This window comes from Takifugu flavidus, chromosome 7, assembly GCF_003711565.1.
Source record: "Takifugu flavidus isolate HTHZ2018 chromosome 7, ASM371156v2, whole genome shotgun sequence".
Classification (NCBI taxonomy): Eukaryota; Metazoa; Chordata; class Actinopteri; order Tetraodontiformes; family Tetraodontidae; genus Takifugu; species Takifugu flavidus.
The window spans coordinates 2,673,782-2,687,226 of NC_079526.1; the positions used below are offsets into that span (position 1 = coordinate 2,673,782).

Consider the following 13,445-nt stretch of genomic DNA (forward strand, 5'->3'; position numbering starts at 1 on the left):
ATTTTTGATGAGGATTAATTGTGCTGTTAAATCCTGGGTTACTCGTTCATAATTATCTTCACTGTTGACTGAACTTAATGCTTGAAAAATCAAAAATTGGAATAAAGTTACAGTTCACTTGGCCGAAGTCATGTGTGGAACAGATAACTTGTTTGTGCCTCCATGCATGAGATCAACATAAGTAAATAAAAGGAGAAAACACCCGGATCGCCCAGGTTTCCATACAAGCACACGAATTACAGTCAGTGTCTGTGTTTTCACCTCCGATGAAAAGAAATGAAATGCAATCGTCACAGGAATCTGTCGGTCTGATGGAGCCACACATGTGATGTGTGAGGAGACTTGTGGCCAGGTGGGACCACGATCAGGGTCTGGACAGGTTCTGGACCCAAGCTTACGCAATCCCAACATCAAGGAGCCGTTGGAACATAACCAACAAACGGAACCTTCACCGCTGGCTCTCAAGGTCCTCCGTTTGTAAAAAAGATTTACAAGCAGCGCACGACCGATAAGATCATTTGGAAAAACAGTTTTTTTCCCCAGTTTGTTTTTGTTTTCTGTTGGAATTTGTGGTTTGGAACAGAATCAGGAGTGTGTGTAGGAGTGTGTGCGAATGGGCACGCGAAGTGTGAGTGTGTGGAGGTGGAATGAGAGGGTGTATTAAGGGAATTACTAATTAAATGGGAGATGTTTGTGGTATAAGGTTGGTTATGATAGAGTGTTTTTAATATGAGTAGTATCATTTTTGGCTGCAGAGGGATTTTTTTTCCCTTTTTTTTCAGTCCACCCAACTGGAAACACTCTGGTTTCTTCCAGCGAGAACTGCGAGGGTTTCATATATCTACAATAACACACACATGCAGTACCCATGTGCCACAATCCAAACACAGTTTGCAATTCAGCAAATTGAGAGTGTTAAAGGGAATCTGAAAACAAAAGGAAATAGCTGCAGACGTGAGGCTAACGTTAGCCTCCCTCACTTTCAGTACAGCTGAATATGATCTCTTTGCATAGGAAAACATGTGAAATAAGACTGGAACATATCAGATGGTGCACTGGTGCAGATTATTGTATCATGTTTCATACGGAACAATGTGTAGTGTAAGACTGAAAAGGGAGCACAGATTGAACACAAGCTAAGGGAAACATCCAATACCAAGCTAACTGAGGAAACCAGGCAAACTGCTCCTCTGTGACCTTACAAAGATAAAACTTTAATAGTCTCACAATGGCAATTTGTGGTTTACAGTGGAATAAAGTGAGAGTATCGCCACATGCATGTATAGAATATGTATCAGGGGGTGTGTACATGTGGGGAAAGGGGTCAGTGTAAAAAATAGAAATAGAAACGTGGTGGCTGATGGGTCATTCTTTATAAAATGAGATGGATTTCTTTTAACGGTGCTTTGCTTCCCAGCTGATCATATATACATATAAAAAACAGTCTCACTGAACAAGTGTGATGAGTAAAAGTGGCTCTGAAGTGGTTCAGTGCTAAATGAGTCCAGTGTCTTAGAACAAAAAAAGCATAAACAAATGAATGGGGTTGTTTTGTACATTGTCAGTATTTGTATGGAAAATTGTGCTAAGAGCATTTTATATAATAGAGCATCACGTTTACAAATGCTGATGTGAACTGATGGATTTCCTGAGAACATTCGCTTTACTTGAACAGTCCAAAAATGTCAAAGAATATGTGTAATCATGACTGTGTGGTTCGATCGGCATCAGAGAAACCATCTAAATAAACTACCCTGTAATCTTAAACAAAAAATGTTGCCAGATTCTGATTGATGCACAGAAAGAAAAGGAAATCTCTCTTTTTTAAACTGAGCTGCCAACTCAAACCAGTGGCTCTTTGGCAGTAAAAAAACCCAAAACATCAATCCAGGAAAACTGTCTGCTTAAAATTGATGTTCCCTCAGCATAAAGTTTTTAATGTTAGTGCTATAAATTGATTTATGGAGAATCTTACAGCAAAATGATGAACCATGACCTTGTTTTGCATTACAACCAGCTGAGGTTCTGAGTGTTTTACATCCGTCATGCTGATATCAGTCCAGGAGCTCACAGACGTGCTTTAAATGGCTTGTTCCACTTAATCATATATTCTGCAGTATGATTTATACATATATGTGTGTGTATAGGTGTATATATATGGATTCATTATTATACTGTGAGATAAATATTAGATACGAGGTGGTCTTGTCCTGTTTTTCGGCTCATTCTCTGATCTTGTAAATCATCAAATGCTCCAAATCAACTCATTTAACGTAATTGGGAGTAAGTGATCGTGTTTAAGAGCGAAGGTCTGCTCCACATCAGGCCAGTCTCACTCCGCTGCGTGAGCGTTCCCACTCCCATTGCGTGATGCTCGGGAGGAAATCTGATTTGCCCGAGAACACAAAAGACAACAACAACGCATTTGTTTCCCACATTTAAGAACGGAAAAATGGAAGAAAGTGAGTGCATCTGAATTCTGCGACGATGATGTGGACAAGCTTCGTTTTCAACCTTTTATTCAGCGCGCGAGACGTAAATCGTGAAGTGGACTAGCCGGGGGCTGGAGATGGCTCTGTGAGGACAGTCTGGGGAAGCCATCATGACATCACAGAGGCTGTAACCTGCAGTGGGGTAGCGAGGGGTCACGTTCCAGCCCTCCCTCAGCCTCGTTCTCTTGTGCAACAGTCAGAGAGAATTTTAAATCTACTCCAAGGCACGCTTCTCAGTCTTCTCCAAGGACCTCTAATCAAAAGCAAACATGAAGCAAACGCGAGTGGTGGGGAGGGAGGGAGGGAGGGGTGTGGGGTGGGGAGCGTGGTAAGGACTCACGCACAGCACTCATCAGGCCCCCCCCCACCACAACCACCTCCAGCCACATGGACTGTATCGTGTTATGAGCTCACCAGAGAGGAGTCATGACTTCACCGCAACAGAGCCAAGCCTCACACATCATCATTACTGCTTATTGTTCTAAATCAAATCCATGCAGTGCCCTCACACACACACACACACACGGAAGAGAGAGAGAGAGAGAGAGAGAGAGAGAGAGAGAGAGAGAGAGAGAGAGACCTTAAAAGACCATTACACATGCTAATAAATTATAATGGTGATTTATTGGATACAATGGGTGTACAGATATCATGCATTTTTTAACAGTGTAGGGGAAAAAAGAACTGGAAAAAACCCCAACAAAAAAAGGAAACCATAATAGGAGATCTAAACTTTTACACATTCACAACATCCAGAAAAGTGTTAAGGCATCCTAGGAAAGCTGAACGTGCTCAATGCTTGAAGCCAAGCAGCTATAAAATCACACACGAACCCCGAATCACTTATTTGCAATACAAGCAATCAACAGAGGACACAGGCCCACCAAATCAGACTGTACAACATTCATAGAAAAAAAACTTGAGGTAGTCAAAAGGTTAAAAAAAAAAAAAAATACAATCATTCAGAACGAGGAACCAGGTCATGGAACTGTTCTCCATTTACAGCTGATCTGAGGTGAAGATGAACCGCGAGTCACTCAGTGGACGCGCTTCAGCTCATTTACAGTGCTCCTCCTGTCAGATACAGCATTTCTGACATTATTTACAATAGTGATCATGGAGGGATTTACCCAGCGCGCACTGGGGCCCCATTGAATAACGAGATTGAACCATTAACCCCTGTGGATTGCATCACTGGCCCGAGTGACTGAAAAGCCCCAGAATGTGGTTGAAAGAAGAGATTAGATCCAGAGAGGATCACAGGTGGGACATGGATTGGCCACAGTGCGGAATGTCAGAAAGCCCATGTGACCAAATAACTCCCACAAAGATGCAGTACTTTCCAAAGACCATGTGATGCATAGCCTCCCGGTGGGTTTCAAAACATTACCCAGTATCACTGACTCAAGCTTTCGATTAGTTTTTGGCATGGAAACCCCTGGCAACGGGCCTCGTATAACAGCCGAGCGCTAAGGTTGCTGTAAAGTGCCTCTAATAACATACAAGAGAAGAAAAAAAGGTTTGAACAAATGTGTCATGAAAGGTTTCCAGAAACAAACCTTATATTGCTGGGTTTTTCTCCACAGGTGATTCTGACTGAACACACACACAACCCTGCAGAATCAGAGTAACGGAACCCAAAGCTGCGTCGGGTTGGGTTTGGTGGCTGAGAGGCCAGTTCTGGCTGTGAGTAATCATATCCATTATCAAACATCTGACATAGGTTTTGTGACCAGTACATGAAAAAAAGGAAAGCCCTTTGAATGTAGTTGTGTTTCAGATAAACGCCCAAATCTGACTTAATATACAAAGCAAATGCAGATGTCATAGCGTACAAAAAGTCTGTGAAAGTACCTCTAAGCTGTAAGAAGGTCCAGATCTAAACTGTTATTGACACAGGTTCTTAATTTTGCTGCCTTACTGTATGTACATGCATATAGATACTGTATTATTTCAGCACATTTCAGCACTCTTACATATTCTATTTTATACTTAACATTGGTTACAGTATGCTATTTTAAATGTTTTATGTAAAGCACTTGAGTTTGTGCTGCTCTACTAAATCTGGACTTTTATTCCACGTACAGATTTCTGATTTTCATACTGTAATATAAAATAAAACACATTAACTGTTTTGTGACACGGGTCCAACCACTCATGTGTTTTTAAATTACTACTGTAGGGGCCAAAGTATATTTATGTATTTCATTAAAAATAATACCTTTTTAAAACAATTTAAATAATGACCAATATAAAGATGACCTTTTGTAATCACATAGTTTAAATCAGCCCACCCTCAGACGTGTAACATCTAATTCACAGTACACACAATAGACAATAAATTCATCTTGGTAAATACATTTCAAAATAAAATCTTATACACAAATATGTATATATGTATATACACACACACACACACCCACACAATTCCCTCTCTAGCTTTATACACAGTTCTATGAGAAACAAAGCAAACACACAGTTGAGATATTATGCATTCTGTCTTCACGGTAAATGTAAAAGTCTAACTTCCCTTTTCCAAAAGGAGGCATTTTTATCACACACAGACTCGGGGAAAGTTGCACTCCAGTAAAGATGTGTGTGATTCTGATGGTGAAAAGTTGTGCGTTGTACTTGTGATACATGTTTGCGACGGTGAGCTTCAGCTACAGCTTCTGAACACACTGGACACAAAAACATTCACTGACTGACAAATTTGCTGTTTCAAAAACAAGAGAACAGCTAAGTCTTTGTTCTGGTTTTTAGGCTAAATGAAAGGTTTGTTATCTTTCTCTGGTTTAAATCACAACCCTTTATTCTATTTTTAAACTACTTTTGTAGCAGTCCTTTTTACTGTTCAGTTAATAACTGAATCAACAAAGAGCTGTCATAAAGTTTAAGGGCCATTAACATCGAACCTTAAATTACACCCCCCGATTTTTCCAACGCTGACGTTTTCAATGTAAATCTTGTTTAAAGTATCTAGAGTTAACCTTCCAGGTGAACCCTGTGTGATCCGCAAGCGAAACATGGAATTTGTGCATGTGGTGTTTTCACTATTTACAATATTCACAAAAAAAATACATGGTTTTAAAAAATAGATATTTTGTAAAATATGATAGCTCTCAAAAATATATGTACTGCATATTTGGACAAATGAACTAGCTTAGCATAAGACTGGAAGCATATTGTCTTTGAGAAGAGCCAAGGCAGCTGGTTCCTCCCCCTTTGACTAGCTTGGTTAACAACTTTCCACAAAGTTAGCATAAAATAGAAAGCATGTCAACGAACAGATCCACTGTTATTCCACACCAATGTGTTTTTGCTACCAGTGTTCCCGTTAAGCTGGGCTTTGTCTATCGCGCTCCACCTAAAAGACTGGAAAAATATGTATGTCTAGAAATCCTATTTGACACTATTGAATGGGGCTTGTTCAGCATGATTTTTCACATTTTTCTTTCACATTTTTTGGCATTCACTCTTCTGAATACATTCAACACCTACGCGTTTGGTGGAGCCCAGTTCATAATGCACTTATGTCCACATAGTGGTTGTTTTGTTCACTTTCAGGCTGGTGTGTTGTAAAGTAATTTGCTCTCCTGTGTCCAACAACTCGCTGGCTTCTTCCTAGCCAGACGACTGCTGAAGTGGTGGCTCTAAATACTTTTTCCTACTTTATTTCCATACTTTTTCCAACGTTTGAATCCCAGAAAAGATGTTTTGGAAGGCGATGAACAAACCAGTCCATGTGAAGCTTTGTTGTGGCGCAGTTTTCCGTCCTGCTGGGTCCCGCGCTGGGCTAGGCTGTGCTGCTGCTGGAGCAGGGGGTGCTTTGGGTGCTGCCTGCACTGTGCGCCGTGCTGCTGTTCTCTGAGGTGGGTGGGGGCTTTTGGAGCTCCTGCGTGCCAGCTGTCTCACCTACCATCGAGAAAGAGGAAGGACAAGATACCCTTGTCATGGTTTTGTGTACATTGTTTTTTAAATGTATACATTTCAATAAAGAAAAAGGTATTGGATTCCCAGTTAAGCCTATCATTTAAATAAATAAATTTGCTAATAAAAGCAGTACTGGGACTGGTCAGTTTTTAAAAGTAGACACCAAATTACATGTTTTTGATGTGTAGTAACTGAAATCTATCAAGTAAAATGACCAGTTGTTATCAGTGTGGTTGAAGACCAAAAAAGTTCAGTACTTTTTAAAAAATATTTAAATTAGCAAAGTAATGTTCGACTCAAGTTTGATGTTTTCTTGTGAATAAACTGAATCCCTTCCTTGAGGCATCCAGCATGTTAATATCACACCAACACCAGCCCAGGGGAAAAGCTGGATCAGTACATCCCAAATATCAAATAACCGCCACGGTCCAGGTCTAATAAAAACAGTCTTGCTTTTCAAAAATGGAAATACAAAAAGAAATCCGGACTTTGTCCTAAAGCTTCCCATCTTTGGAAGGACGCTTTCCGAAAAGGCTTCAGCTCGGAAAATGCTGAAATGACTGCTCCCATCCCTTCTAACAGATCATATATTGAACTAGGACCTATGCAGCACAGAGGATTCCTCTTCATGGCCTTCATTTGTTTGGTTTTCTGGATTCAATTAAAGTGCCTTTAGGAGATAAAGTAGAGCAAACAGCAGACAGGACCTCCTAACTGCTGTGCACACCACTGACTGGTTCAGCATTAAAGTCTGTAGCCTCTCTGGATTAAACAATTATAATGAAAGATACAATATTATCTAACTACATATACATTTGGATTCCTATTTGTATGTGTTCCTATGCGTGCTTGCACATATGGGAGATGTGTGTGTGCAGGCGAGCTTCAGTCCCACTGTCTGTAAGCAGCCGTGCTGCTTTCCATTACACGACTAAAAGCTCTTCAAAATAAATAGACTTGGATTTCACTTTGGGAAGGCGGGTACCGTCTCTCGAAGAGATCGAGCTCCATCTCTGTCGTACAAACACACTGCGGATGAGACCTGTAGCAGCAGCTGTCTGAAGAGTGTTTACGGGCTATATTAGCCTTTTGGCTAGCCTCAGGATGAAACTATTAGTGCTGCTGGGACAGGACACATTGTTTAGGGTGATTGATATGAACCCGCTGTGGTTCTGATCTAATGCTCCTACTAGATAACACCTGGCTGGTATTTATTTTTTATCTGCATTTCACATCATAATTTGAGTGAGATGCAGACCAGAACTCTTAGCAAACGTGACAACATCGCTGGCAACGCAAGCCTTACCACTATGTGCCAAGACAATGAACAAAATATCACGTAATATATTACAGGTTGCATTTATTCTTCTACATGCCTTATAAGGAATTAACATAGAATAGAATAAAATCCCAGATACAATGCCAATGATTATGAACGGCTTAAAACGGGCTCTCTTAAGAGGCCTAGAACATCACCCTGGGACACTTGGGGGATAAACCCAAATCTGTTTTGATGTTTCATCACACTGTCCACTAGTTTAAAATACACCAAAGTGATATTTTGGGTTTTTGTTTTGGGGGATATACATTCTTGGGGTTTTCACAGAAAGTGGACACGTTGCCATTTAAGGTCATTTTAGCTCAGACAGGAACACACCGACTCATCGAGTGTCTTTAGCTCTAAACTATGAACGTGTCTTTGTCTCTGTGCTTCTAACACTTTATTTGCTGGACAAAGTAACATGTTTCTTCACCACGTCTTTATCAGATTTGATCAGTTCTGACAAACATCAAAATCTATTTCATATTTAGTCTGGGCGATTAGCATTTCCCACTGTTTGTCATGTGGGTCCTTATTAAGTCCAGAATTGTAACCACTTCTTAATGTACCTCTCAAAACCTTTAACCAGACATTTTGATAAAATTCAATTATTTATGTAATGACTGTATTGGATGTTATTCAGTGTTATGCACATAGGGTAAAGAGGCCATCGGCATGTTGGACCCGATGGGCTGCTCAGAGCACACATCCTCTGAAAGGTTAACTGGGATCAGCATACTGAGGCAAAGGGGAAGTTCTTGGCATCTAATGGAGAGATTGTGTATCTTTTCCTGTGAATACCTCTAAACTCAACAAGGGGAATTTCCAGCTCGTCTCCAGCCATTGTGCTGAGAATATTTGCTGACCACCCCGCAGCCTTCAAAACATTCAAAGACAGGAAAGAGAAGAACTCTTGCTGCTGACCAACAGGATATATTAACAGTAGAAGACTCAATATGTTATTTGGAAACAGCGTCTCCTAGCAGCAGGATGTTTGGCAACCCCAACAGGCAGCCCATTTCTGTCCCACATTCCTTATCTTAGCTTTTCATAATAGTGGACTTTGGCAGCAGATCAGTGAACAGCAGGTGCAGAACCTACCTGTATGTGAGTAGATAAACCACAGGGCTCCGGTCAACAGAGCTCCAATCACAAAGGCTGCAAAGGCGATGCCGACCACGGTCGGAGTGTCCAACGCGGCCACAGGGTCTGGAAAACAGGACAGCACACGCTTTAGACATATTGACATGAAACTCTGAAAATAATTCAAATAAACTCTTGACAACCTCAATCTCCACCTCCAAATCAACACACAGAAATGTAAACATCAGAGATACAAAATACATACAAAAATGGTGCAATATTAAAAAATGCAATGTTATCCGTTAACGGTCAGTAATCACGTTTTAATGCGATGACTCTGAACGCCTCTGGAAACATTTCAGGCAGGTTTTCCAAGTAGAGGCGCCATCATACAGGCACAATTTGGCAGCTGACGTGCAGCAGAAGCAACCAATAAAGATAGAAGACCCTAAACAGCACGTTGGCCCTCTTGATTCACAAAGAAAGCCCAGGACGGAAGAGTCGACCAACACAAACTACTGTGCAAACTTTACAGGAAGGAGTTCACTGATCACCAAATGTTTCCATCTTAAATACCACATTAAAGGGAAGCATACATTAGTCGGGGCTTGTGCTAGCACTTTGGCTAACGCATCAACCGGTCTGCGACCCTCATTTCTCCCTCGAATCTGTTTGCTCATGAAAAATGACACAGCAATAAATGATATTTAATCTCCACAGAAACGGTGTGATCAGTCTTAATTGTTGTATAATATTGTACTCTTGTGTTTACTCAAATAAAAGCTATACATAATGGCGTTATTTTGCTGTGTATTTTGGAACATTCTCCAGCAGAAGAGCCACATTTGACCTACATATACTGTCCCATGCCCTAGAATTCATTATAACTGCATTTCTTAAATTTTGAGGTAAATTCCAACGTTTCCTCAGGGAGGGATCAGGCAGTTGTCGTGGCGACCACAGTCTAAGGCCAGATAATGTTCTAAAGTCTCCTAATTGTAAATCATCTATTCCCACTGGGCTGCCATAGTGGTACTCTGCAAGGACACTTGGATTGAGACAAATAGTGTCTTTTGGAGGGCATGCTTTGATTTACTAGTGATTTTTGCAACACTTCCATGCGCCACGCAATGATAAATACTGTAAAGCATTGGTGAAACCACCTCTGTCAGATTCTAACCGAGCAGGTCTTTAGTAGCTGACAGCGTCCACAACAATGTACCTCCTGACTTTGACCCACTTTCCTTACCAATTTATTTCAAGCTGCAGTATGTGGAAAGCTTTAAATGTCAACTTGGGTTTAATAATGTCTTGACAAACAATACAAAGGCACTTGTGTGTGAGGAAACTCAAGAGGCAAGCCTGGTCCCGGTCCAAGACTCCATTACAATGGGCACTATTCTTGGAAGCCTCTAGGTTATCATGTAGCATAACAGATGACAGGTCATCAGAGTGGACTTTAATTTAAGAGGGGATAATGGCCCGAGGACGTCCTCTCTGGTACCCTTCACCCCCGCCTCATTGCTCCTGTGCTATCTGTAACATTGGAGTTGTTATGATGAAAATGTAGGGAAAATGCAGCCACTTTGCAGCTTTAAAAAACAACACTGAGTCTAGAGGACGAGTCTAGAGGATGTCTGGCATTTTTCCTTAAATTCAAATGCATTTTTTTACAAAAAAAGAAATGATTTGAAGCAGAAAATCCATTGCAGCACATTGATATCCAAGGGGAGAATACCTTGCAGGAGGTCGGTGAGATCTCGTTTTATTCCCTTTTCTTACTGTTAACCCCAGCTGACAGAGCTAAGCTCGTGCCAGATATCTCATCATGTGTTTATTTAACTTTGCTGGAATGAGAGAGCAGCACACCAGTGCAACAACTTGTTTCATTTAACTCCGACCTCGCCCCAAACAACAGCGGCACCACTATTACCCCAGAAAGAATTCAGAGTCTAATAAAAGTGAGCTCTTAATTTTGTGCTAATCAATCTAAATTCCAATATTTAGGCTCGGAGGCTTAAAAAAAGGTAGCGTATTGCTACATTTCATCATGTGATGTCATTTTTAATGTTTATTCATTCCCTAGTCTACAAATCAGGGTCGTTTCTGTCACATAGTGGGTAGAGTACCAGTCTAATTCAAAATCCACTTTGATTACGTGATTATGGAGTGAACAAATACAAACCCTCTGTATATTAATGCCTGCAACAAGTAAAGCGATCGGTTAAAAGATAATCACATTGCCTGAGATGTTACTGCCAGCTTCAGAAAAATTTGTCTTACAAATCTATAAAGGGGATGAAATTTATTGAGGTCATGAAGCAGTAATTCATATTTTAATGGGATGTGCTGCAAGGCCGTTATGTTTTTTCCATGCACCTTGTTGGCCACAAGCGCTCCCGCTGATTTGTAAATCAACTTTAATGCATTGGGATGCCGTCCAGTGCAGAACTTGCCATTCTAGCATAAAAGATGCCATTGTGTTACGAAACACAGTCCTCAGCACGTCTTTATTGAGTATCTGTGTTTACTGAATCTGTTTCATGGAAAATAAACCTCCCTCGCTGGCACAGCATTGTGGATAAAGAACGATGCTGCCAACTCTGGACAAGCTTATAGCTCTCTCATAACACTGAGTTCGGAGTCTCTCTTTTCACGACTGCTGTATGTTCAACAGTTTTTAAAACCTCACCGCACTGAAAGATCTACAACCCACAATTAAAACGAATCACCCGATTGAAATGCATAAACGTCTCACTTCTGCAAAGAATTCAGTATAACAGGAACAACTCACGAAACAACATTTAAAATAGTATAATGTATTCAATGTTTATGATGTTCTACATCAAAATGTATGACCTGTCACTGACATCTGCCACAGTGCAGAGTAGGAAGAGCCGGCATGTGAAATGGGTTTACTTTAGCCGGCCGCTATCAATCAGGCTGCTGATTGGTGAGATATACTGTATATGATATCAATAATTTTTAAAAAGCCTTCTCATCTGACCCCGATTCTCTTTGCTGATGTCATTTCTCAAAGGGAATGTCAATTTAAAAAATCCTGGCACGCAACAATAGATCAAGCACTTATGATATCAACCCATCTCAGCTTAGGTCATAGTTATGAATAGTGATGGCAGCTAACTAAACAATGATTGAGCAAGCTGCCTTGAGGCTCTTGTTGCACTCCAGGAGGCCAGCAAGGAGAAAACCTCTCCCTCGAACACATTCAAACAAACTCCTTCCTTCTCTCCCCTCTCTAGTGGAAAAGAAAGGCCACAGCGAAGGTCCTCTAAGCAAAAACAACTGGCGCTTGGTTCTAGTTCACTCTTGCTTTTTCCATCTCTGGCGCACCATGAGCTAGTCCAGGGGAGCCAAACTGGGCCTCCGTGTTAGAAAACGCCTCTCTACAGTATTCATGGACCCACACACACCCTTCGAACATTACTGTATACAATCACATATGCGCGCACACACGCACACCGATGCAACCGACCACAGATTCGATACACTATCACACAACACACGCTGCTGTTAACGGCAACCAGATGTGCAAAAAAAAGTGTGTGGCATTTTGCATTTCCAAGGAGAGACTCATTTGTTCTCTCTTTTCAGTTTATACTCAAACTATATAGAAGACCCGTAATGTACAACCTGAATAAAAACTGGATGAGTCTTACTGATGGTGGAACTTTTTTTAGGACAATGTTACTGTAATTCTGACCTGGAGATGGTGCTTGACCTGGCGGTGCATCCAGCACCACCAGCGGCTTGGTGGATATCTTGGTGTTCATCATCATTATCATAATGTTGCTCAGGGAAAAGGAATCACAGGTGTCATTGGACTTGAAGCACTGTGTGGATAGAGTTTGAAAAAAGACAAGTTTTTAATTAAAATGATGCTACTTTTTTCCCTCCAGATAAAAGAGGGTATACTCTTCAACCAAGATACATAAAACCTTAATGTTATAATGTTCATAAGGATAAAAGAGAATAGGAGAATGACACTACACACCGGTGGAAGGTTCGAATCGGTCTGAGACACCTTAGAGCACAGAGACATCTCACAGTGGAGGAAAAGCAGGGATAAGTTGAACTTTGAGTTGAACTTGAATGCAAAATGTTTTTTCTCCACGTGTGCACGCGAGAAAGGGACGTCCCTCTGAGGATAGAACTTCACAGAGTCGTCCTTGGGACAGACCATCTCAATAAGAGTGTAGTCAGAGGTCACAGCGGGGTTAGAGTTTGGCGAAATGAAGCATGATATGATGGTGAAGCTCAACTCTGGCTCGGAGGCAGCTGATGTCACCTGGAAGATTTCAGGGAGAAGAAAAACAACATGAATCTTCAAAAAGCTTGTGCCGTTTATAACGAAAAGGTCGATCTGTTTTTAAAGTCATATCTGGCAGCAGCTTTGCAAAGTTCACTGCACACCTCCTGCCCGCAAGTGGGCAGACAGAGAAAATCGCAATCATTCTGGTAGACAATGCTGACCACATGGACAACGAAAGCTCTTTTTCTTAAAAAAGAGAAACAAAATGAGGAAATATTATTTCATCAGATGGATACATCATTGGATGTATCCTTGCATAGAACATATGCAGAGAAACCATCTT

The 13,445-nt window shown here is 41.0% G+C and overlaps 1 protein-coding gene across 2 annotated transcripts in view; it reads right to left on the bottom strand.

Annotated features, from left to right (window-relative positions):
• Nucleotides 1-3,097: 3,097 nt before the first annotated feature.
• tgfbr3 (transforming growth factor, beta receptor III) overlaps nt 3,098-13,445 on the bottom strand; it is a 48,948-nt gene continuing 38,600 nt past the window's right edge. For both annotated transcript variants that reach the window (XM_057038412.1, XM_057038410.1), the window contains exons 13-16: nt 12,845-13,138; nt 12,554-12,683; nt 8,848-8,955; nt 3,098-6,407 (exon numbers count right to left, since the gene is read on the bottom strand). In XM_057038412.1, coding sequence (XP_056894392.1) covers nt 6,289-6,407; nt 8,848-8,955; nt 12,554-12,683; nt 12,845-13,138 — 651 coding nt within the window. In that variant the 3' untranslated portion in view covers nt 3,098-6,288. The remainder of the gene's footprint in view (nt 6,408-8,847; nt 8,956-12,553; nt 12,684-12,844; nt 13,139-13,445) is intronic.